The sequence below is a fragment of the Choristoneura fumiferana genome, chromosome 22 (assembly GCF_025370935.1).
Source record: "Choristoneura fumiferana chromosome 22, NRCan_CFum_1, whole genome shotgun sequence".
Classification (NCBI taxonomy): domain Eukaryota; kingdom Metazoa; phylum Arthropoda; class Insecta; order Lepidoptera; family Tortricidae; genus Choristoneura; species Choristoneura fumiferana.
The window spans coordinates 1,245,333-1,268,555 of NC_133493.1; the positions used below are offsets into that span (position 1 = coordinate 1,245,333).

At 37.1% G+C, this 23,223-nt stretch overlaps 2 protein-coding genes across 2 annotated transcripts; both read left to right on the plus strand.

Annotated features, from left to right (window-relative positions):
- Positions 1-3,458: 3,458 nt before the first annotated feature.
- galla-1 (cytosolic iron-sulfur assembly component galla-1) lies at positions 3,459-7,195 on the plus strand. The gene is made up of 3 exons (XM_074104857.1): positions 3,459-3,681; positions 3,773-4,036; positions 7,098-7,195. The coding sequence occupies exons 1-3, from the start codon at positions 3,537-3,539 to the stop codon at positions 7,193-7,195; spliced, it is 507 nt and encodes a 168-aa protein (XP_073960958.1). The 5' UTR covers positions 3,459-3,536.
- A 39-nt stretch (positions 7,196-7,234) lies between these two features.
- Positions 7,235-8,899, plus strand: LOC141440349 (autophagy-related protein 13 homolog). The gene has a single exon (XM_074104856.1). The coding sequence runs from the start codon at positions 7,235-7,237 to the stop codon at positions 8,483-8,485; it is 1,251 nt and encodes a 416-aa protein (XP_073960957.1). The 3' UTR covers positions 8,486-8,899.
- The last annotated feature ends 14,324 nt before the right edge of the window (positions 8,900-23,223 follow it).

Sequence of the window (23,223 nt, forward strand, 5' to 3'; positions counted from 1 at the left end):
AGGATAAACGTGGGAATTTTCAATAGGGCATCAGACCGTATTATAAGTTTTTATAACTAAAGACGACAATAATTTCAGATTAATAGACGCTTTTATAATATATATGTACTTTATCCCATTAATAATTTTTCATCTTGCGTGACTTACGTAAACCAAGTACCGAAGTTATTAAAGAGCGCATTCATAAGTTTGAATCCTCTAGTAACAATCTGTTCATGAAGGTGGTAAATCAGACATATAATCACATAAAACAGACGAAAGGACACTAAAATTTTAGATACAACGTTGTTTACTTTATTTCAATTGTTTTTTTTTTGTCTTTCATTCAATAGAGAAATTTGAAGCCTCTTCTGGTTAGGTTGCGAAGAGTTGCTCGTTATTTTTTATAGCATCAAAGGTTTTTCTTGGTTGAAATAATTTCAACACTGTATCAATTATATTAAAAAGCAGCGCAATACATAAGAAAGTAATTAATCATTTCTGAGGACAAATTATTGCATATCATAAGTTTATAGAAAATGCAACACTAGCGCCATCTATTGTCAGCCGTAGACTTGCCGCAATGCAATTAGAGCATACTGTTTTTCTTAGCTGCGCTCCTATTTGATTATAAGTTTTCTTATATACAAAACTACATTTTCTTTTCTAGAATAGGCAAGGTGTATTTTGAAAATTTGTGCACAGTGTAACTTTATTAGTAACTATTTAGTATTGAATACAATTTTTCTTTTAATAAACTCTTTTTATTAAATATAATTTTAACAGTAAATTGTAAAGGTTTCCTGGAAGAGATCGCTCTGAGGCGATAAGGCCGCCTATTGCTTAGGTACCTTAGAAAATCTCTATGTATCTACCTATGTTTTCTGTACTGCTTACTGTGTTGGTGTGCAATAAAGAGTTATTGTATTGTATTGTATTTTTTCTTTTAAAAACTTGTTCCTGTAGCTAAGGAATAGTCAAACATTTTTTTATGTTAATTACATAAGACTATCCGAAACTTAAAATAATTACATAAAATAAAAATAAAATTAACCTAAAACTAAAACAAATTACTTAAAGCCCCCCTTAGCCAAGGTCCCGAAGATTTTGGCTATTATTACATTACTCTATGATTCTGGCAGCGTTTCCTCTTTGAATAGCTAAGCAGTGGCTAAACATGAGCCAATGAGCTAAGCAAATTTATTTGTTCAACGAGGAAACTGCCAGCTCGTGCTAGCTCTTCGGACTCCTGTGACGTCTACCAACCTTTTTGATAATGTTAATTTATATTTTAAAAAATCTTAGTCAGCATATTAAGTAGAACGCATAACGAACGGTGGGCATTTTCGTGTACAGATGTGCCTTTATTTATTTATTTCACTTAGAAAAAATATGGCTTTTCCTACTCCGAATCAAGAGCACAATCGATTCCGATAGTTTAAAAAAATGACCCCAAAAAAAATTACAGTTTTGTTAAGTAAGTACGTTTTTTTTTCATACACTTAGGAGCTGTTTCACCATCCATTGATTAATGTTAACTGCCGGTTAAATGTGATGCCGTCTCAATTTGTTTTGTTCGAATAGACGGAGACCGCATCACATTTAACCGTCAGGTCAGTTAACACTAATCAATGGATGGTGAAACAGCCCCTTAGTATAGGCGTCACAAAACAGACTCTTAAAATTTGGTATGAAAAAATGGGGACATATTTTTAAACTATCGGAATCGATTGTGCTCTTGATTCTAAGTAGGAAAACCCATATTTTTTCTAAAAGTGAAAAAATAAATAAAGGGACCTTTGAACACCAAAATGCCCACGGTACGTACCTAGTATACAAATTCCATGCGCAAAACGCACAAAGTATAAAAAAAACAAGCGAGTCTGTCTATGGTTGCACTTTGCGCCGCCGCCGCCTGACAAAAACAAAGGATGACACTCTGTCCCGACCCGGATAATACCGACATGGAAATACTGACTCTGTTTTTCGTGTAATCACTAGGGTTGCCACCTTTTTTTAGGGCGAATAAAGTATTTTTTCATTTTAGAAGGACAAAAATAAAGTACACAGAATAAAAAAAGAGTATTTATTATTTCTCCTTAAAAGTGGATACCAGTTTATTTAGTCTCATAAGTACTCATAACCAGTAACGAGCCAGTAAGAATAAGTTTTACGTAAATAGAGTATTTTAGCGTACTTTATTGGTGTCGTAGATTATAAAGTACGCCTACATGAAAAAGAGGACAATACTCTATTTTAGAGTACGGGTGGTAACCCTAGTAATCACCCATAGAAGCTCCTGTCAGTTTCCAGGGCTTTAAATACCGTTAAAAAGTGGTAAAGTTACCAAGTGTCAAACCGATTTAACGTTAAATGATAATTAACGTTAAACGATTTACCGTTACTTATACAACTTTTTACCGGTAAAAAAAATGGTAACGTTATCAGCTATTCATTAAATTAATGTTAATTCAAAAGTATCGTTAAATCATTTTAACGGTATTTATATTACTATTTACCGGTAAGCTTGGGTAACGTTAAATTTTTGATTATCCTCATTTATCGAGCGAGTATGCACGCGCTAAATTGGCAACACTCGGTAGCATAGCAAAAATTACCGATAGTGTTACTTCGGTATCGTTATAATAATGTGAATTGGGTAACGTTAACAAGCCCTACAATGTAAAGTAAATTTACCGGGAAAAATAACGGTAATTAGGTAACGTTAAATAATGTTAAGTTATCAATTAACGTTAAATTTTAATAGCGGTACTAGGTATTTTTATGATTTTTACCGTTATTTAACGTTACTTATAGTGTGAATTTGGTAACGTTAACAAGCCCTGTCAGTTTCTATGGGCGGGTTCATAAAAAACATAGACGGTATTTCCAAGGGGGACCAGTAATGCTCGACCCTATACTGCTCAGCCATCACTGTACGACCTGATAATACGAACTCATTTTGGATTAGAATTATCAAGTCGTACAATATTAGGTCGTGCATTATTAGGGGGTCCAAATTTTTGCTCGGCCTGTTAATACTCGACCTGTTATTGTACGTCGTTATAATCGGAATCCAATCGAATCGAATAACCATAGATTTGTGTTAGGTTGTGTTAGGTCCAATTGTGACCACAATGCGCGAGCCGAGCGAGCGTAGCGAGCGTGCCGCGGCAGCGGCCGGTGAAGCGCCACAACCAAATTAAGTTATTTTCTACTAAATTTATTAATATTCGGTGTACACGAAAAACTTGATTAATCGTGCGAATCGATTTCTTGCTGTCAAAAGTGTGCTCCGATTATTAGGTCGTACAAAGTCAGGTTGTCCAATAGCACCTTGAACATTATCGGTACAGGGTGATAAAGCTCGACCCGTGTTCCAAGTGACATGTGATTGAATTATCAGGTCGTACAAAATCGGTCGAGCATTGTCCAGGTCGTACAATAACTACACCCTTTCCAAGTCTGCGTTGTCCGGACCGGGAAAGAGTGTCACCCAAAACAAACATGTCCGACTGGTGCATAACACAGCAGCTACAACTCGATCACCTAACGATATGATATCGTTCTTTTCAAAATTGTCGTTAAATAACGCTCAGAAACCTCCAGTGGAGCTTGCTAAGCCAGCGTATATGGACAAAAGTGCAACTTTACAAGAGCTCGGATACAATGACGAGAATGACTTGAGAGAGTCGATATACGGTTTGTTTTCGTAAAATACTTACTCGTGTACTTTTCCATTCCCACTGTTTCTTGTTAAATGTGATAATAATTTGGACTGTGGTATTTTTAGACTATTTGAGGACGATAAGGGACCCCGAAAAGCCAAATACACTGGAAGATCTGAAGGTTGTTTACGAAGAAGGGATATTTGTGAAAGAGCCTACTCAGGACAAGGTGCCTGTTATTCGAGTGGAATACAATCCGACAGTGCCTCATTGTTCACTGGCGACGCTTATAGGACTGTGCATCAGGATCAAAGTACAGAGATCGATCCATCATCCCGTTAAGCTCGATATTTATATCAAAAAAGGAGCTCACACAACTGAGGATGAAAGTAAGTACTTAAATATAAGCATCGTTAGGTATAGGCACCTAAATGCTGATAAACTCGTACTGACTGCATAATGTGCAGTTAGCAACTAAAATCATTAAGGAAAGTGCCTAAATTATCATTTGGTTATAACAGGTTTTGGAGCCAAATAAGTATAATCAGCTGCTTATACATTATGATAATTAGAGAAGCTTTGATTATAAACAGGTATTTTGAATAACAATGTTGGATATTAGATTATAAACAGGTATTTTGAATAACAATGATGGATATTACCATGCTATGGTGCTGAGCACAAGAATTGCAGGTTGATGTCTGTGATGTAAAATATTGAGAAATATGATAGAAAAACTCACTAGATCTGTAATCACATCACTTTCTCCTTTCCGTAGAAAATATATTGAGTGTAAATAACATTAAAAACTGCTTTTATTATTTCACAATATTAAAATTTATCAGTGATAAATATTAAGGCCAAGGGGTCAACTTATGAAATGCTTTATTATTGTTGTTGAACACAATAATATACTTGTCAGTTAAAGACTTCCTTAGCATGGGTAATCTCAGCTCTGGGAAGTGATCTGATCTGATTTACTAAATCCAGCACTGATGTATATTGGAATCAACTCCTTATTGAATCCTTTATTTTGACGCTTGAGACTAACGACAGAGAAACATTAACTGATTCCGAACATGTATATAATATCTCACTATCTTAAAAAAATGTTGCTTAGTCAATTTGTACTTTTAAGCGTCGATTTGGTAGTGATGGCTATGTGAATCGGTTCCACCAAGCCATATTTTATTTCATATTTTAAAAAGATGGTTAACGATTAAAAACAAAATATAAGTATGTACATAGCTGTTTTGAGATTAAGCAACAGTAATTTTTATAATAAAATAATATGTTAATATTATTAATGAAGTCTTTATTGTGAGAAATTAAGTGAGTTTTTTGTTTTAATCAAGAGTTGCATGATTATACATTTCAACCAAAATTAATCATATTTATTTATAGTTTCTACTTAGGAATCAACTATGCCGAATATTCATTTGGTAAAAGATTTACGGAACATTCGGCCGAATATTCGTATTCGGTGAAACCCATGTTCGGCCCATCTTTAAAATTGAATTGGGTGTTGTGGGAATCTACTAGATTTTGTAGATTAGTTGATAGGAAGAAAAAAGTAATAATAATGATGTTTCCTCTTCTAGTTTAGTAGTAGGGGAAGAATCTACGATTTTCATAAATGTAAAAAAATATTTAAACATGTAAATACAGCATGCCAGAACTGTAGTTTAGATGTTTAAGCTGGGTCCACATTTGTATCATTTTGTCGTATAGTATCTCCGTCGCGTTGCACCGACGCGTATCAAGATCGGTAGTGTGGACGCAAAAACAGCGCGATCATGCGGCGCGCCGTATCAGCAGGGCTACTACAAAACTCGAAACTCGAAGTTCGTGTCGTGCGTCGTGCGGTCCCTCTGACACATACTATTTAATACGAGAGCAACAGGGATGGTACGATACGAACTTCGAGTTTCGAGTTTCGTAGTAGCCCTACTGATCGCTCGGGATCGATGTTGATACGCGTATATTATATACCCCGCACACTCGCGATCGGATATGCGTATCAAGATCGGTAGGTATGGACGTATTTTGATACTGTATCACGATACGAAGTTATGATTTGATACGCGATACACCGTGATGCACAGAGTACATTTTTATAGGGTGCCGTGATTGCTCTCGAGGCGGTTTTTCCCCGATCATCAAAGGGGATACGGATAGCGTCCAAACTTCATGATACGGCGTTATGATACGATACACTACTACGCTACGGTTAGTATGAACGTATTTTTTCACGCGACGATGCTATGGATACGGTGTGCCCAAAGTCGGCGTCCATACTTAGGATACGCGAGCTCGATACGATACGCGTGATCGTGATCGGCAAAATGATACAAATGTGGACCCAGCTTTAGATGCCCCAACGACTCTGATTGTATTCATCTACCAACTTGAATGGCGAGAGTATCCATTCAGAAAGGTAGAGATAAAAAAAACACTAATTCCAATGCGTCAGATATTCAAAGGGGATGTTAAAGGAATCCTAAAGATGATCCCATTCAAAGGAGTGTCGATTCGGAAGTGACGTGAGCTCGTTTACTATGTTTGTTTGTTTATACTCTTTATTGTACAAAAAGGAAAAACAAAAAGGTTACATAAATAAAAGTTGTGTTAAGTACAAAGGCGGACTTATCCCTGCAGGGATCTCTGCCAGTCAACCTTACTATGTTTATTATTATTAAAAATGCAAAAAAAAACCACATTAAAAATGGACTTATATTATGAATTTATGATATAGTTATATACTTAGCAGGACGCCAGTAGCCTTCCTTATGTTCATCTGACATGCTTGAGTAAATCCCAAAATCATCTCTTGAGCTTCTCGACTATAAATAGCATTCCACATGTTATGTTCCTTAATTTAATGGAAATGATCTGAATCTTTATTAACTAGGTCACTTTCAATGTCAAATGATATGTTTATGGACATGCTATCAGCCAAGGCTAATTGTATGTTGACAACTATTCTAATAATATGTTACAAATGTAGAAAGATATTTATCCAGCATACTGATAAAATAATACACTGTGTTTTGAATTGAATTTGAACCTTCAAACCATTTCAATGAACTAAAAGAATTTCCTTGCTCACCTGCGACCTTACGATAGCTAAGCTTATGCAAAATATGCGTGTTCATGCAGTTCCTCCACCTCCACACTGTAAGAACACACACAAACCCATCTATCACCACCACCACACTACACTGACGCGTTTCGAACTCCACCAGAGCTCATCTTCAGAGTGACACAACCGTACACCATGCTACCAGTTGTTAGACTCACAACTCAGTTGAAATTCTTTTAGTTCATTGATATGGACCTCCGCAAAGTAACGCCTGATTCAATAAATTATTCAAACCATTTGTTATTAATTATTGAATAACCTGTATAGTTTACCCTTCAAAAAAATTTAATTCAACTATTTTGTTACAGTTAACAAACAAATTAACGACAAGGAAAGGATTGCGGCCGCTATGGAGAACCCGAATTTAAGGAACCTTGTTGAAAATTGCATCGCGGACGAGGAATAAGAATAAGTACATATCTAACCGTAGACTAGACTAGCAACCATGGCACCCGACGCTGCCTTCTCTAACCTGAGTGACAAGAACGAATTCACAAAATTCGCACGATTCTTAGCCTATAAAGGGGTACAGGTCATAGTTGAATCAAGGAAGGGAGTCAAAATAGAAGTGAGCACCAAACCGACAAACACGGACTCCGATTGGTTCAACCTACAAATACCAGACTCTCCAGAAGTAAACTTGGCTACCAAAAATGCTTTACCATCAGACAGAGTGCTTGAAACCATACGGTCACAATTGCATGTTGAAATTTCTGTCCAAACGGAAGACGAGCATGAAATGGTACTCGAACTGTGGACCTTAGGACTTGACGAAACCCAATTTGATACTTCTCTCAAAGCCATGAACACTGTTTATTTCAGGATGGGAATACTCTTGAAGTCTCTTATTACTATTACGAGAATAACACCTGCGTACCATCTTTCAAGGAAACAACGTATGGAATTCTTTACTATATTCTATAGAGTATATAATGGGGAACCTAAAAAGAAATCCTTAGGAGACCAAGTGAAGAATATCCAAGCGGGAATGCTAAAAACGCCTTTAGGAGGACTATGTTTCTCTGTTGCGTACAGAACAAATTTTTCTATTACGCCTAATCGTGTTGACAAAAGTAACACTTTACTTTTGAAGAGTGATCACTTTGAACTGAGCCCGAAACACGTTATTTTTGAGTGCAAGAAAAAGAAAGAGCAAAAGGAGAAAGAGTTTAAACCCTTGAAACAAGTGGACTTAAACAAGCCGCTCCGTATGGCAGCATTCGCAGATGAAGATGTCATCCATGAGGCAATTTTGAAATTCTTTAAGACAATTCCTATCCCGAAATTCCGGCTGCGTCCAAAAGTTGAAGCTCCGAAGGACCCTATAGAATCTAAAAGTACTCAAGAGCTGGATACTACAGTTATTTCCAAAAGCCCAACATCTTTTGAGATGCCTCCGAGGAAATTTGCAGGGTTTCGAAGCGAGCATGAACCACCATTGAAGTTGCTGCACTTTCCGTTTGCTGACCACCATCCCATAAGAGACTTGGCGGAGTTTTACAAGGACTTTTTCAATGCTCCGCATTTGAAGCTAGCGGAAGATTTGGCTGCAATAAAAAGTTCTGAATCTGTAAAAGAGGATATGGAAACCGGTGAAGATTTGTCGAAGGACTTGGAGCTTTATGAGAGTTCTGTGCAAGAGTTTGATGACCTTTTGGCTGAAATGTGCCGGTCTGCAGAATGGACTGGGAATTAAGGCCTGGTGATGGGAAAAGACTGATTGGTTTTGGGATGATTACAATATACTCTGTTCAGTCCGGCATAACAAGTACCGCACATTCAACTTGCATCACTGACTTACTGTGACATTATCCTTGCCTGCCATTGCCCTCACAATACTAACACGGAACACCATCTAGGGATATTTCGCGTCTGTGAAAACCCTCATTGAGAGAGCTGCCCACTCGCACAAATCCTTTAGTTGCTTTTTGCGGGCCACATTGCATGCAGTAAAGTACAGTTGGATATAGTGTGGTTCAAGACGGACAGAACAGTGTAGTTGTGGCGTTATTGTGGATAAAAACATTTTGTAAATATGATTATGACATTGATTTGTGTATAGATTATCAATTTATGAAATTATTTTAGAAGCATTACAGATTTCACCTATTGTTTGCATTTTATTTATTAATATCTGCTACCATTTTTTATTTTAATGATGTTAGTTTACATTTTTAAGGTGTTAAGTGCCTGATATTTACTGTAAGGTGTCTAGGTGTCGTAGCATTGTGCTTGCACTAAATTTTAATTATAATCATTTGAGATAGTGTTTATTTTGCTCATACTTTATGCGGGTTATTTAGTGTTTGTGTGTTTGCAATATGTTGGAAAACTGCTAAATGAGTTGTAAGGTATGACCCTATAAAACGAGTCTTCATCGTATCGGGTCGTATACCAAGATGTGCACCTGATACTGACGATATGTATTGTATCTACTATGCTCTTAAGAAATTTCGAGATCTATGTACAAGTTAGTGGATAGTTGAAAGCAACGAACGCTAAGTTGAGGGTCCCCTAGTGCCAGCACAGTTAGAACGAAAGGGCGTCTGTCACTATTTTTTGTGACAACTTATTTAAATTAATCTTTATCTTACTTATATCAGTAATTAATGGGTCATTGACGTTACTTTTTACATGACAGTACAGTTTTGTTACTGCCCATTCTAACGGAAATAGATTGAGAACCTCCTTTGATAAAGTCTGTTAAAGGATCGATTCGTGGTTAATCACAGACAATAAATAATTAATTAATGTATTCAAATCACAATTTTGCACCGTTCTTCCATTTTCTGTTTCGTCAATACGTCAATTTTCTACAGCCCAAGGTCGACGGAGCTCCGCCGCATCGGAGCTCCTATTCCGCATGGCAAAGGCGTCTAGGTGACTAAGTGTTCCAAATTTCCAATAAATATTGGGCCACTAAGTTATAGAAACAGACGAACAAGGAATCGGCAACCAACGAAACAGACCAAAACCAAAAATCACCAATTCTTCACTGTTCGTTCACCGATTAAAGAATTGGTGTTACCGGAGAGCGATATTATGCAAAGACAAGGTTAACTGTACGTAATTTGACAATGACCCAAGTATCTGACAACAATGTAAACATTTCGATTGTTTTATGACATGAAATTGGCTTTATTTTTAGTTACTCACCTGTACCATACACAAATGCTCGATTGTGTAATGACTTTCACTAGGTAGAACTAAATATTCTTGGTGTTATTTTACCATAGTGTTTACTTTGTACATAATCAAAGTGATAATTTTAGATAATGTTACTATATAGTCTTACATTTATAATATTTGTCGTACAATTAATTATTTTTCACGTTGCGCTATTCCTTTTTTTTAATCATGTGAAACAGTGCTCATTTCATTTGCCTTACATAGAACCGATTGTCTGATTAAAATTGTATTGAATTTTATCGCATTTGGTTTTATTTCTTCTGTTGTGTTTCGGCGTGGAGAGTCAGCTGGTGAAATTACTGGCACTTGAGGTATCCCATCTTAGGCCTCTAGGTTGGCAACGCATCTGCAATACCCCTGGTGTTGCAGATGTTTATGGGCGGTGGTGATCTCCTACCATCAGGAGACCCACTTGCTCGTTTGCCATCCAGTCGAATAAAAAAAAAATCATGCAAAAAAAAGACGGTTGCAAAACAATAGAAATTGACGCAAATTTGCCTCTAAAGGTGATCTTAATCGTCATCCCAGCCTAATTATCGTCCTACCGCCCGTGTCCAATTTATAGGACTTATTTGTAATGAATGTGACATTGGATTGAAATCTTTTTGGGGTTCCCTACAAAAAAAAAACGGAACCCTTATAGGATCACTCGTGGGTCGTCTGTCTGTCCGTCGGGCTATCGCGTATGAATTCGCCGCTAGAGGCGCTAGTGTAGCGTGAGGTCTCCGGAATGTCAAATCTCATAGTTTTTGGGTGAGCTACGCGGGTTTATTTATAATTAGAATAATTTTGTGAATATTTTGCATTACCTGAAATTAATTATGGCTATTATGCGATAAGGGGCAATGAATATCTGTGTTTTGAGACAGTTTAGTCTTTCGAAAACTTTTGTCCTCCCTTTTTTCCGAACAAAACGGGACTACGCAAGACTGTGGTTGCTCGATATTTTTATGGTACCGTTTTATATGATTTTAATCTGAAGTTTGTTTTCTTTCACCCCCGCCCGTAATAAGACATTGAAAGCCACACTTAAAAACCTCACGCAGCAGTGGCGCCATCTAGTAAGACAAACAACGATAGCCCTCATTAGCTCCGAATCTACTGGAACAAATCAGGTGAAATTTGGTAGGATGGTGTAATCCTATGACCCAAACACAGATGTTTTAAAATAACGGGTCATTTTCGGGGGACAAAATTAGGAAATAAAAAAAATCAAACCTTACTGTGTCTTATCAAATGAAAGGGCTGGTTATGAGTTTATGAGGATCTGGATATGTTTTTTTATCATTGAGAATTAAATAGTTTTCATTTTATTAATGAAAGAAGACGAAAATTGATCACCCCCCCCCCCCTGATCTCTGAGCCTAAAATTTTTGCTTGTAGATTACAGAAAACCTATAAGAATTCTATCAATTGAAAATAAAGTATTTTCTACCCTGAATGTATGTGTAATTATATTGTATTGATTTGTGGTGTGCAATAAAGAATATTTGTATTGTATTGTATTGTAAAATAATAAACTCAATACAATACGTTCACTTACGGAAAATAGTTCACTAAAACACCACTAGATAGCGCTAGTAGTGGTTTAAAATTATATATGTATTTTTTGGTAGCACAGAACCGTAAAAATATTTATAAAAAAAATAGAGGGAAACAATTGACTTTGGCATTGCATTGTACGGAACCCTCTCTACGCGAGTTCAACTCTCACTTGGCCGTTTTTTTATAAGGCCGTTAGTTATTCTGGTTTACGTTTTACACTTTTTTAATAGTGACTTTTAGCGCCATCTAGTTGCGAATAGCAGAACTAGCATAGTTGGGTACAATTTTCATCACTGCTCTAAGTCTAAGTTATTACTTTAAACTACATTTATTAAAAACATTTTTCACTGTTTTATTATATAAAACGTATTTACATACTATTATTATGGCAAAAAATTTGAAAAAAACTATTTTTCTCTGTTCTATGGTTACTCCAACGTATTTACATGCTCAAATTTGTGAAAAATTTGACAATACACGCTCATCTTAATATATATAATTTTTGTACGTGTTTGTCACCTAACTTCCCCTAAACGGCAGAACTGATTCGGATAAAATTTTGTGTGTATATTTAAATAAGTTCTTGGATGGTCTGAAAACACAATTGAACCCGGTAGATGGCGCTGCGGTCGGTGTGCTATCATATTTAATATAGCGCTACTTTTCTAGGCAGGTCTACGTCTGCCGGGTCCGCTGGTTAACTAATAAATGTAACACAAAATTACCTGTATTTCTGGCTATCTGGCTGTAATCTCGCTGATATTGTGCACTGATGTAGGTATTCAGTTAATCACACGCTATTACAACTTTTGGGTAGGTCCGAATCTGAACGGTTAGTTGAAAGTTCATACAAATTCAGCGTATAATTATGTTCAGAATCTCCTAAGCGTGATTTGAAAAAAATTTAAAAAAAAGGCATGTGATGTTCTGCTATTTGCCACTAGATGATGCTACTAGTCACTATTTTATTACTGAAAAACCAAAACTTTATTTCACTTGCTCCTTTTACATATTACTCGGGTTTAGCTTTCATCATGGCCATGGGTTGTTTGTGGTAATAGATTTACATTTTCCATATCTCTCTTCACTGCATTTATTTAGCTGAGCATTTCGCCAATTGCAATTTGTACTTAGAATTGCAAAAAAACGCAAGCAGTTAAATTGAACGATACTTGAGTTTTCCCAAAATGTCCCAGTTTGTATGAAACTTCTTTTTTTGTTACCAAAATTCTATTGTTCGTGGTCAGCACTGAATATACGGAAGTACTCTTTTATTATACGAAAAAGAGTTTTTTTGTATATTCATCAGTAGGTCTGACAATAGGACGTAAACTATTTTTCACACTTCTACGCGGACGGAGTCGCGGGCAACAGCTAGTAAATCCATATATATAAAAGAAGAAACTGACTGACTGACTTACAGATCAACGCACAGCCCAAACCGCTGGGCCTAAAAAGTTGAAATTTAGAAATACGTTCCTTAATAGGTGTAGATGCGCACAAAGAAAGGATTTTTTGAAATTCCCACGGGATAGGGGATTTATATGTTCACTTCAAAGTGGTTCTAACTCCGTAATTGTAAATATTAGACACTTAAAATTTGGCATGCAGGTAGGTAATACTAACAGGTAACAACTATTACAAGATTTTCCAAAATTCCCACAGGATAAAACAAATACGGAGGATTTTATATACCTACTTACTAACTGCAATATCAGAAAACGCACAAGCTGATCTAATAAAACTAGGGGCTGGAGACCTGGCAAATTGATGTAAATCTGGCAACAGTACAATACTTTGGCAGTAAGATCCTACTCGTGCTAGCCATGATCGTCTCCGTTGAAGGGAACTCCTCAAAATTAATTTATTGAATCAGGCGTTACTTTGCGGAGGTCCATATCAATGAACTAAAAGAATTTCTCTGCTCACCCGCGACCTTATGATAGCTAAGTTTATGCAAAACATGCGTGTTAGAACACACACAAATCACAAAAACCCATCTATCATCGATTTTCGAATTTCGGAGTAGGCCCTCGGGAATGCAACAAGGGTGTACGCGACCGCCAAACAAAACAAGCGAGCTCGGCTCACACTGATTTATTATAATAATAATCGAACTGATGTGCGTGCACGCGCAGGCACAGCTAACACATACATAACATATAGAGTTATATATGGTCCTTGGTTGTGGTTTCCTTCGCAGTATTCTTGTATGTTAGCGCGTTATCCGTTCTGTTTGTTACACAGCATATCTGTTGATCGTAAATATACAATGGCATTAATACCTAATACAATTTGAATTATGCCCATTGGCGATCTAGGGTTATTTTTCAGGGGGGGGGGGCTGACATGCATGATTTTTGTGTGAAGATATCAGTATTACAGACTTTCGAATTGGTAGCCCAAACATCCTGGGGTAGGCACTGGACCATACTGGGGTCGGCACGCCCCCCTCTCTACATACGCCTATGGTCTGCCTATAAAGTACAGGCACACTAGAGTGAAATAAATACATATGTATTCAGCTGATTAAAACGCACCTTTAAAATTAAACTACTTAAAACAATTCGAAATAGTCACATTTCAAAAATAAACTTTAAATAAAACACAATCTGGTTGAATTTAAAAATGAGAACATTCGAAATTTCGGTTTAATTTTAAAGGTGCGAAGAGAGTTACTATGTGCTTGATTTTTGTAAAATTATTAATTGATGTCATACATAGATACCTTCGTGTCCAATTTGTCGAATCCACAAGTTAAACTTCTTAAAGTTTTGATGTCCTTTATGCTTAATAATTCCACTCCGCGGGGGCAGAGTTGTAGCGAAATACATTCTCCCTGGATGTCGTCGGTTATGTTGCATTTAAACAGGGATTGATCGTCGTATTCTGGAAAAACAATAAGATACTAAGCAAAATGATGAGATTTTACATAATTTTGATACGCTATAAGAATAATTTTAGTATGAAAATTGGTGATGTCGTTAGGAACTCCAAACAGAAGATCGTTTTAGTTTTCGTAACATAATTCAATAACCCGTTGTTTTTATTATTTTATTGAATATAAAAAAAGAAATTCGCGGTCGTAACCGTATTTTATAAAAATCATGAGATACACTACCTAACTTTTCCCTAACAGCAAAATAGGTAACCAAATATCTTGCTAGTATAATTTTGAGTTGCATTAAAATGCGATCACATAATACCAAAATTAAACTGAAACCAAATTCGTATGCAGGTTTTTTTTTCACAGTTTTAATTTCATCTCAATATCTAGATACTTAAGCAAAAAAAAAATTATAACAAAAAATTGAACCGACTACAAAAAATCATAAAAAAAAAAATCTACCAGTCTGGAGTCGGTCGGTGCCTCAGCACAAGCCAGCACGAGTGGACCTATAGTCATCTACCTTACCTACGCACTATACCTATTATGTTGGGCTTCAATCACTCCTGCTGGCTCGTCCTGAGGCGTCGACCGACTTCAGACTGGTAGATAATTATTTTCATGGTTTTTTGTAGTCGGTTCAATTTTTTGTTATATTTTTTTTTCACGCTTTTTAGTGTAAATAATATATGATACAATAGTTTAATATCAACTGCTCGTCACCTTTTACGAAAGATTGCTTTTTCCGATGCAGAGACGTTAATTATTGAGGAGTCCTGGTGCTTCACCACCCGTTTTACCATATGCATTACGAGGAGCATAAATTGCTTAGCAACTGTGTCAAAGTAAATAAAATTCAACCCGTGAAATATGAACTTGTTATTGAGTAGTATAACTCCTATGGTCAACTGGGTCTTTATCATCAGCTCCACTTCACCAAATTATGATTTTCAATAGCAAATACACTACACGAGTTACTATATATCCAATGTAGGTACTATAGGTGTCCCTACAACATTTGAAAAGTTCCCTCGATTTCCTTAAGATCCAATCATCAGTTCCTGATTTGGTGCTTATGGGACCTAATTGAAGACATTCCTAGACGAACGCAAAAAAAAACAATCAGTTCATAAATGACGGAGTCTGAGGTAACAAACATAAACAAAACAACCGAATTGATAACCTCCTCCTTTTTTTTGAAGCCGGTTAAAAATGATAACTAAGATAATATGTATCTTTCTAAGCTATATCGCGTCTTTTTAAATAGTTATTATAAAAATTAAACATTTATTTTTAACGTTTTAATAGTAATGTATATCTCGGTAGTCAAAAATCTACATTAGATGAGCGTATTTTTATTGCATAATGCCATTTTGGTGTAGTAATTTTTTTTTTTCATCGCGATTAGCTTGACAAGGGATGAGGCTGAACAGGATTAAGCATAAAAAAATTGTACCTTTAACAGTACTTAAGTAGATTTCATTAATTCTTACATTTGTAGCTGTGACCCTAAAAATGGGGAGATGAGGGAGATTTTTTTAGATTTAAAAAAAAATGACCTCAAAGCAAATCATCAAAGCTCTGGAATGAACTATCGCCTGCGGTATTCCCGGACCGATATGACCTTCAAGCTTTCAAGAAAAGAGCGTCCCTAGAGCAAAAAGAACTCCTACCTAAAAGGCCGGCAACGCACTTGTGACTCTTCTGGTGTCCATGGGCGACGGTAATCGCCATAAAAAAAATCTCAAAAACAGCCATTTTTACTAAACCTAAAACCTTATATTCTGAGAGGTAATTTAATTAGCTGCTCTATCAGCTGTCGACGGTATGGTATGGCATATGGTCTACTTCTGGAACACCTGTGTACTTAATACAGAGTTGCAATGTTGAATGAAATTCTTCAACTGAAAATTGTAGTACGACACGATATTATTTGCAATATTTATAAATATTTTTTAGCGGAAGCCGACAGATTTAACAAACTTATAACACCCCTCTTTTTGCGTCGCGGGTTAAAAAGGTCGAGGATAATAATGTACCTAAGTCACTATTTCAAGAAGGTTCAAGAGTGAGTTGCAAATTGCCACTGGAATTTCAAAAAGAACTTTGAACAATAAGTATGTAACCGAAGTCAGTTCTGAGCCACCTTCCACGTCTGTTCAGTTTGCTTGCTACTTCGAAAACAGGAAACCGAAAAAGAAATTTATTCGGATATAAGTAGACGAATTTGATGTGATATAATTCGAAAAAATGGTGTATGATTTTTACTAAATATTTAATGAACTACCGACACTAAAATCATTAAAAGCTTAATGGAGAACTTTTGAAAATTTTAATTTACAGTAAGTAGTCATAGAAAAAAGTAGGTGGCTTTTTCTAGTAGTTGCAAGTTGCAACAGCTCTCTATTCGACCGTGGCAATTAACAGAGTCGGATTTACAATTTGGCCGTTTCAGGATTATTATGTTAAAGTCAGTATATAAAACTGTATTAGTATATTTGACTTGGGCAAAGTTTACATTTCATAATTTTGACGTAAACTAATTAAGTCCATAAATATTTTTTGTTTAATGCCACATGAAGGTAAAACGAGCAAGTGGGTCACCTGATCGTAAGTGATCACCACCGCCCATGGACACTCGCAACACCAGAGGGATTGCAGGAGCGCTGCCAACCTAGAGGGCTAAGATAAAATGCCTCTTGTGCCAGTAATTTCACCGGCTGTCTTACTCTCCTGCTTTGAAATAAAACAAATTTGTTGATTGATGGAATATCAGCGGTGTTCGGACATCGTCGTTAATAGCCAAATTGTCTCTTTCCAGGGAACCGAAATTCTTTATCGCCGGGTAGGTATGTAATGTACTTAATAAGATAATAAGTGACACGCATTATTATGGGTCACACATTTAGATATAAATTAAACCCCGTTATCTAACTGTCAGGTTTTGCTTATAAAGTTATTTGTCAAAATAAAAGTCTGTTTTGTAAATGCTCTTGAGATAACTCATTGATAGGAGAGGTAGAGATACAACTTACTAGGTAATACCGGGTGGGCCCTCCAGCAGGGCTACTACGAAACTCAAAGTTCGTATCGTACCGTCCCTCTCGCTCTCGTATTAAATAGTATAAGTGCAAGAGGGACTGCACGACACGAACTTCGAGTTTAGAGTTTCGTTTTAGCCCTGCTGTAACAGAAGCAAAAAATTAAACCCAGGTTCTACTACTCAAATGGAACTACTTTAGTTAGTCTGCAACTTTCAAAAGTTAAGTAATTTTATCATTAGTTTATTCCAACAGAATTAATGGTATTGTATATGATATGACAATGAAATAATTGTCGACCGACCCCTCAACACTTTAAATTAATATGAATACTCCTATACATGTTTTAAGAGTAAAACCGACTCCAAAAAAATAACAAAAAATGGAACCGACTACAAAACCCTTGAAAATATTTTTCTAGGTACGTACTAGCTCGAAGTCGGTGACTCAGCACGACCCAGCAGGAGGGATTGAAACCCATAGTATGTAAAAGAAGTAGACGACTATTGTCCCACTCCTGCTGGCTCGTGCTGAGTCACCGACTTCGAGCTAGTACGTACCTACCTAGAAAAATATTTTCAAGGGTTTAGATTAGATTAGATTAGATTATTTATTCATTCAGTATAAAATTACATCATAGTTTGTAGGTACCTACATGTCAAAGTTACGAAAATTTATACTGAAATTGTCAAGAATACACAAAAGATTAAATTGGAAAACAATTGTATGTCACAAAATGTTAAAATTGAATAAAATAATAAAAAAAACAATAAAACAATTAAAATTCAAAACAGGTTCTCATCAAATTAAAATTACAATAATGTCAGGGGATCGTCCAATAAAAAATCATAAAATAATTTGATAAATAAAAATGGCAAGTAAAAACTGAAAAAAATAAATAATCAATATTGAAAATAATCAGAAGTCAAAAACAAAAATAAAAATGTAAAATAACAATGAAATATTAAAAACTAAAACTTAATATCTGCAAATTCATTAACAGTTTCCATTTTCCATTCAGTTTCAGTTTTCCATTTTTTTTTTGGAGTCGGTTTTGTTATTATTCCGATATTCCCACGGAATAGGGATAAAATCTCGAAATAACAACCGTTGCGCTTAGTCATAAAATTTGGTATGTAGGTAGTTGGACGTCTGGAATTGTTGATGAATTTTTGACCCGATATTCTCACGGGATAGCCCATAGCCATGCTTGTAAATAATCAACCGCTGGGCTTAAGGCCATTAAATTTAGTATGTAGGTAGCTGGACCTCTGGAATAACACATAGGCTACTTTTTATCCCGATATTCCCACGGGATACCTAGGGATAAAATCTTGAAATAACAACCGCTGGGCTTAGAGCCATGAAATTTAGTACGTAGGTATCTGGACCTTTGGAATAACACATAGGCTATTTTTTACCCCGATATTCCCACGGGATAGGGATAAAATGTTGAAATAATAACCGCTGAGCTTAGAGTCATGAAATTTGGTATGTAGGTAGTTGGACGTCTGGAATAACACATAGGCGACTTTTTGACCCGATATTCCACGGGATACCTAGGGATAAAATCTTGAAATTACAACCTCTGGGCTTAGAGCCATGAAATTTAGTGTGTAGGTAGCTGGACCTCTGGAAAAACACAGGCTATTTTTTACCCAGATATTCCCACGGGATAGCGATAAAATTTAGAAATAATAACTGCTGAGCTTAGAGTCAATGAAATTTGGTACGTAGGTAGCTCGAATGTTTAGAAAAACACATAGACGACTTTTTGACCCGATATTCCTACGGGATACCTAGGGATAAAATGTCGAAATAACAACCGCTGGGCTTAGAGGCATTAAATTTGGTATGTAGGTAGCCGGACGTCTGGAATAACACATACGCTACTTTTATCCCGATTTTCTCACGGGATAGTTTTGTAACTAAGGTACCCCATACATCCCTGTATTATTATTATTATTATGTATTTTTTTCTTTAATTTTATACTGTAGTTTTTAAGTATTTTATTTGTAATTATTTTATGTTGAAAAAATGTATTTCTGCCAAGTTTCTTGCGGCGCATTCTTCTTGGCAATGATGGTCTTTCCGAAAGCGCTGGTAGTTTAAAAAATGACGTGACGTGAGTGATTTTAGAGGGGGAGGAGGTTTGTGTTCAACGATACCCGACACTATAGGGTTAGTTGAAAAAAAACACCCCCACTACGTCTATGGGAGGTTGTGGGGTTTGCAGGTGGTAGGACCTTGTGCAAGGTCCGCCCGGATTGCTACCACCATCTTGCTCGCTAATCCTGCCGTGAAATAGCAGTGCTTGCACTGTTGTGTTTCGGCGTGGAGAGTAAGACAGCCGGTGAAATTACCTACTGGCACTTGAGGTATCCCATCTTAGGCCTCTAGGTTGGCAACGCATCTGCAATATACCCCTGGTGTTGCGGGTGTCTATGGGCGGTGGTAATCTCTTACCATCAGGTGACCCACTTGCTCGTTTGCCATTCAGTCAAATAAAAAAAAAGGTACACTAAAATTTTTTTTATTTTACTACTGTTGTCGCGCCGACAAGTATATTTACACCAAATTATAGCTTTCTAGTATTTGCTACTACTAACGGTCTCTGAGCCAGACAGGCAGTCAGACGGACAGACATGGCGAAACTATAAAAGGGTTCCGTAAGCCTAAAAACGAGGAAAACCCAAACCAGTTACTTACCCGCGACATTGATGTTGAACTATAATAATTTTATGATAGTACTATACCGTGAACTCCTTCAACTTTGCCCTCTGGCCCCAACATTGCCTGATTCAATTTAGAGTCGATAACTAGTAATAATAATTCCCGTGTAGATAAAAGTTTAAAACCTATAAGAGTGTTAAGTTATCGACTAAATCGAATCAGGCAATGTTAGGGCCAGAAGGCAAAGTTGAAGCAGTTTACGGTATACTATTAATAATCTTATTGTCAAATTAGTCCAATTATTTTTGTTTTTACTTACGTGGTGCTCCTAAAGCAAGGGCACTAATTAGGATGCAAAACCTGAATATGAACATGTTGTTGGTAAGTTTGGTAACGTGCCGCTTTGCGCGTTCTCGGTACAGACTGCTTGGTCACTACTGCAGTGCTTCGCTAACTGTCGGAACTTCGGAGTGGGTGGAGTGAACTACTTTATCTGTATTTATCCGCCGATTATGTCATACTAAAATAGCAGAAGTAAGTTCACTACAAACAAAAGTACATAGTGCGGCTCAAATGTGTGCGCGTCGGTTGACGCCGGTACGCACGCACCCGCCCCACGCACGCACTTAGCGTCTTTAGAGCGTCGTCTATTTAACGCCCGCGCAGCGCCGACGTAACGTTCACGTTGCGGCGCAGCGGCGCCAGTAGCGTCTTTCGGACGCCAGCGTCTCGTTAAAGCCCGCGCAGCGTCGACGCGGCGTCCGTGCAGCGTCGCCTCGACGTCAGATGGCGATTGCCAGATGCCAGCGTCTAGCCAGAGATCCCCTCCCGCCGAGACTCGCCACCGCGTACGCCACAACTCAGTTAGTCAGTCAGAAAATAACACATCATGTCGGAAATGCAGTCATCGACAGGAGACGTGTTTGATACTGAAATTTTTATACAAGAAATATAAAACCGTCCTGTAATATGGGATAAAAGAGATTACCTACATGCAATTTATTTGTCCCATAGTTTTCACACTGACCGAATTCAGAAGGGTTACGTTTGGCGCTAATGTTTCAACTGAGGCTGTAGAAATGCGGTGGATTGCGTTGCGCTCTGTTCGTTATAGTGACGTTGTGCGAGCGCTGACAAGACGCTGACGCTCGACAAACGCTATTGACGCCGCCGCGTCGACGCTGCGCGGGCGTTAATGACACACTGGCGGGCGTCCGAAAGACGCCATCGGCGTCGCGGCGCCGCAACGTGAACGTTACGTCGGTGCTGCGCGGGCGTTTACTAGACGACGACGCCCGAAAGATACTAAGTGGGCCCGGGCTCTAAGTTTTCTCTGTAGTCAAGGCTGCGCTGCCGTCCGTTACATTTCAGGACACAAAAAATAGATACCTACCTACCTACCTATAAACAATATAGTTATAGTACCTATTACGAGTATGTGTAGGTAAACATGAGTAGTATTACACAGTCGCCATCGCCACTCCGGCGAATTTATAAATAATGTTTTTAAATTTAGTATTATAATAATAATATTAATATAGCGGCATAGAATCTTGTAACGTGTCTAGACTAGACTCTGCAGATATAAGACAATTTTAGTTAACTTTCGTAGTAAAATTAACCAAAAAAAGCTTATTTTATTTTACTCCAATTTAAATTTAATTACATGACAAGATACAACAATCTGATAGTAAACAAATTAAAAAAAATACATAAATATACCTAACTATAAAAAAACCATCTAAGAAGCCCACTGGCGGCGGCATTACCTTTCTGTACAGTCAGAGAAATTCGCTGGAAGAAGCCAGCTCTGTGGTCTCCTGAGGTCTCTATCAGCTGGGACGACAAGGCCCCCATGAAGGCCCTCATGTCAGCCGACCAGGGACCCATAGGTAATTAATCTAAAATAGACATCGACAACCCTAAGCATCCGCGCCGGAGTAGGCAAGGCAGTTAAGTCTCCTAAAGGGTCGGAGTTTACATACTTCTCCTATTTTACTATTATTATGTCGCGTCGCTTGCGCACGCCGCGGGTCGAATTCATCCGTTTGGTTTTGGGTTTTCCCACATTTATAACGTTTGCAATGACACTGACGTAGGGGTGTACTGGTTTACTAATGTATCGGCGAAAATTATTTAGCAAATTATTAACTCCCAAACTATTTATCCCATATTTTTATTTAGGTGAAATATTATTTCCCAACTCAACGTTTCGCACTAATATCATTTTCCAACTAATGATTCGATAAATTATTATTATGCAAATTATTACCTGGAATTTTTTTAAGATGTCATTTATGTTTTCGTCAAATGTATTGATTGGCATACCTTAATTTAGCAACTTATTGAATGGCATCCAACCTACTTTTCTAGTGTCATTTATCCTGGCTGCTATAAAAAAACCTAACATCGAAGGCTAAACCTAAACTATCCAAGTCGCTTCTGCTCCGAACCGTCTTGCTCGCTCGCTTCGCTCGCTCGCACAAATCAAATTAAAGCATAACTTTGCAATGTAAAAAATTGCCCAAATATTATTTGACAATTTGTTATTTGCCTAAGCAAATCATTTGCTACATAATTATTTGCCACATAAATGTGTGATGAAGTAAAATTTTGCAATGTAAAAACGTTGCGAAATAAAAAAAATGCGAAGTAAAGTTATGCCAAATATTAGTTTGCCAAATGAAACTTTTGGCGAAAGGTTGGTTGCTAAGTGAAATTTTGCGAAACATATTTCACTGGGTGTACTACTGCCTTTTCGGCGAAATTATGTTTCGCCAAATTTCACTTAACAACCAATCTTTTGCCGAAGTTTCATTTGGCAAACCATTCGTTGGCTAACTTTACTTCGCATACGGATGACGGTACGATACGAACTTCGATTTTCAAACTTCGAAGTAGGCCCTCTGCAGGGCTACTACGAAACTCGTGCGAAACTCTAAACTCGAAGTCCGTGTCGTGCGGTCCCTCTGCTAATATTAAAACGTCAAATTGGTCACGTTCAAATAGACGCACGTTGCGTAGATTTACATAAAAGTTCTGACATACTAAAGTAAAGTTTGGCCCAAAGTTTGACCACTGTATGTATTTACTATAAA

Coding starts and splice junctions, on each gene's coding strand:
- LOC141440349 (XM_074104856.1), top strand. CDS start 7,235: ATGGCACCCGACGCTGCCTTCTCTAACCTGAGTGACAAGAACGAATTC.
- galla-1 (XM_074104857.1), top strand. CDS start 3,537: ATGATATCGTTCTTTTCAAAATTGTCGTTAAATAACGCTCAGAAACCT. Junction 3,682..3,772: donor CTTGAGAGAGTCGATATACG/GTTTGTTTTCGT, acceptor TGGTATTTTTAG/ACTATTTGAGGACGATAAGG. Junction 4,037..7,097: donor TCACACAACTGAGGATGAAA/GTAAGTACTTAA, acceptor ATTTTGTTACAG/TTAACAAACAAATTAACGAC.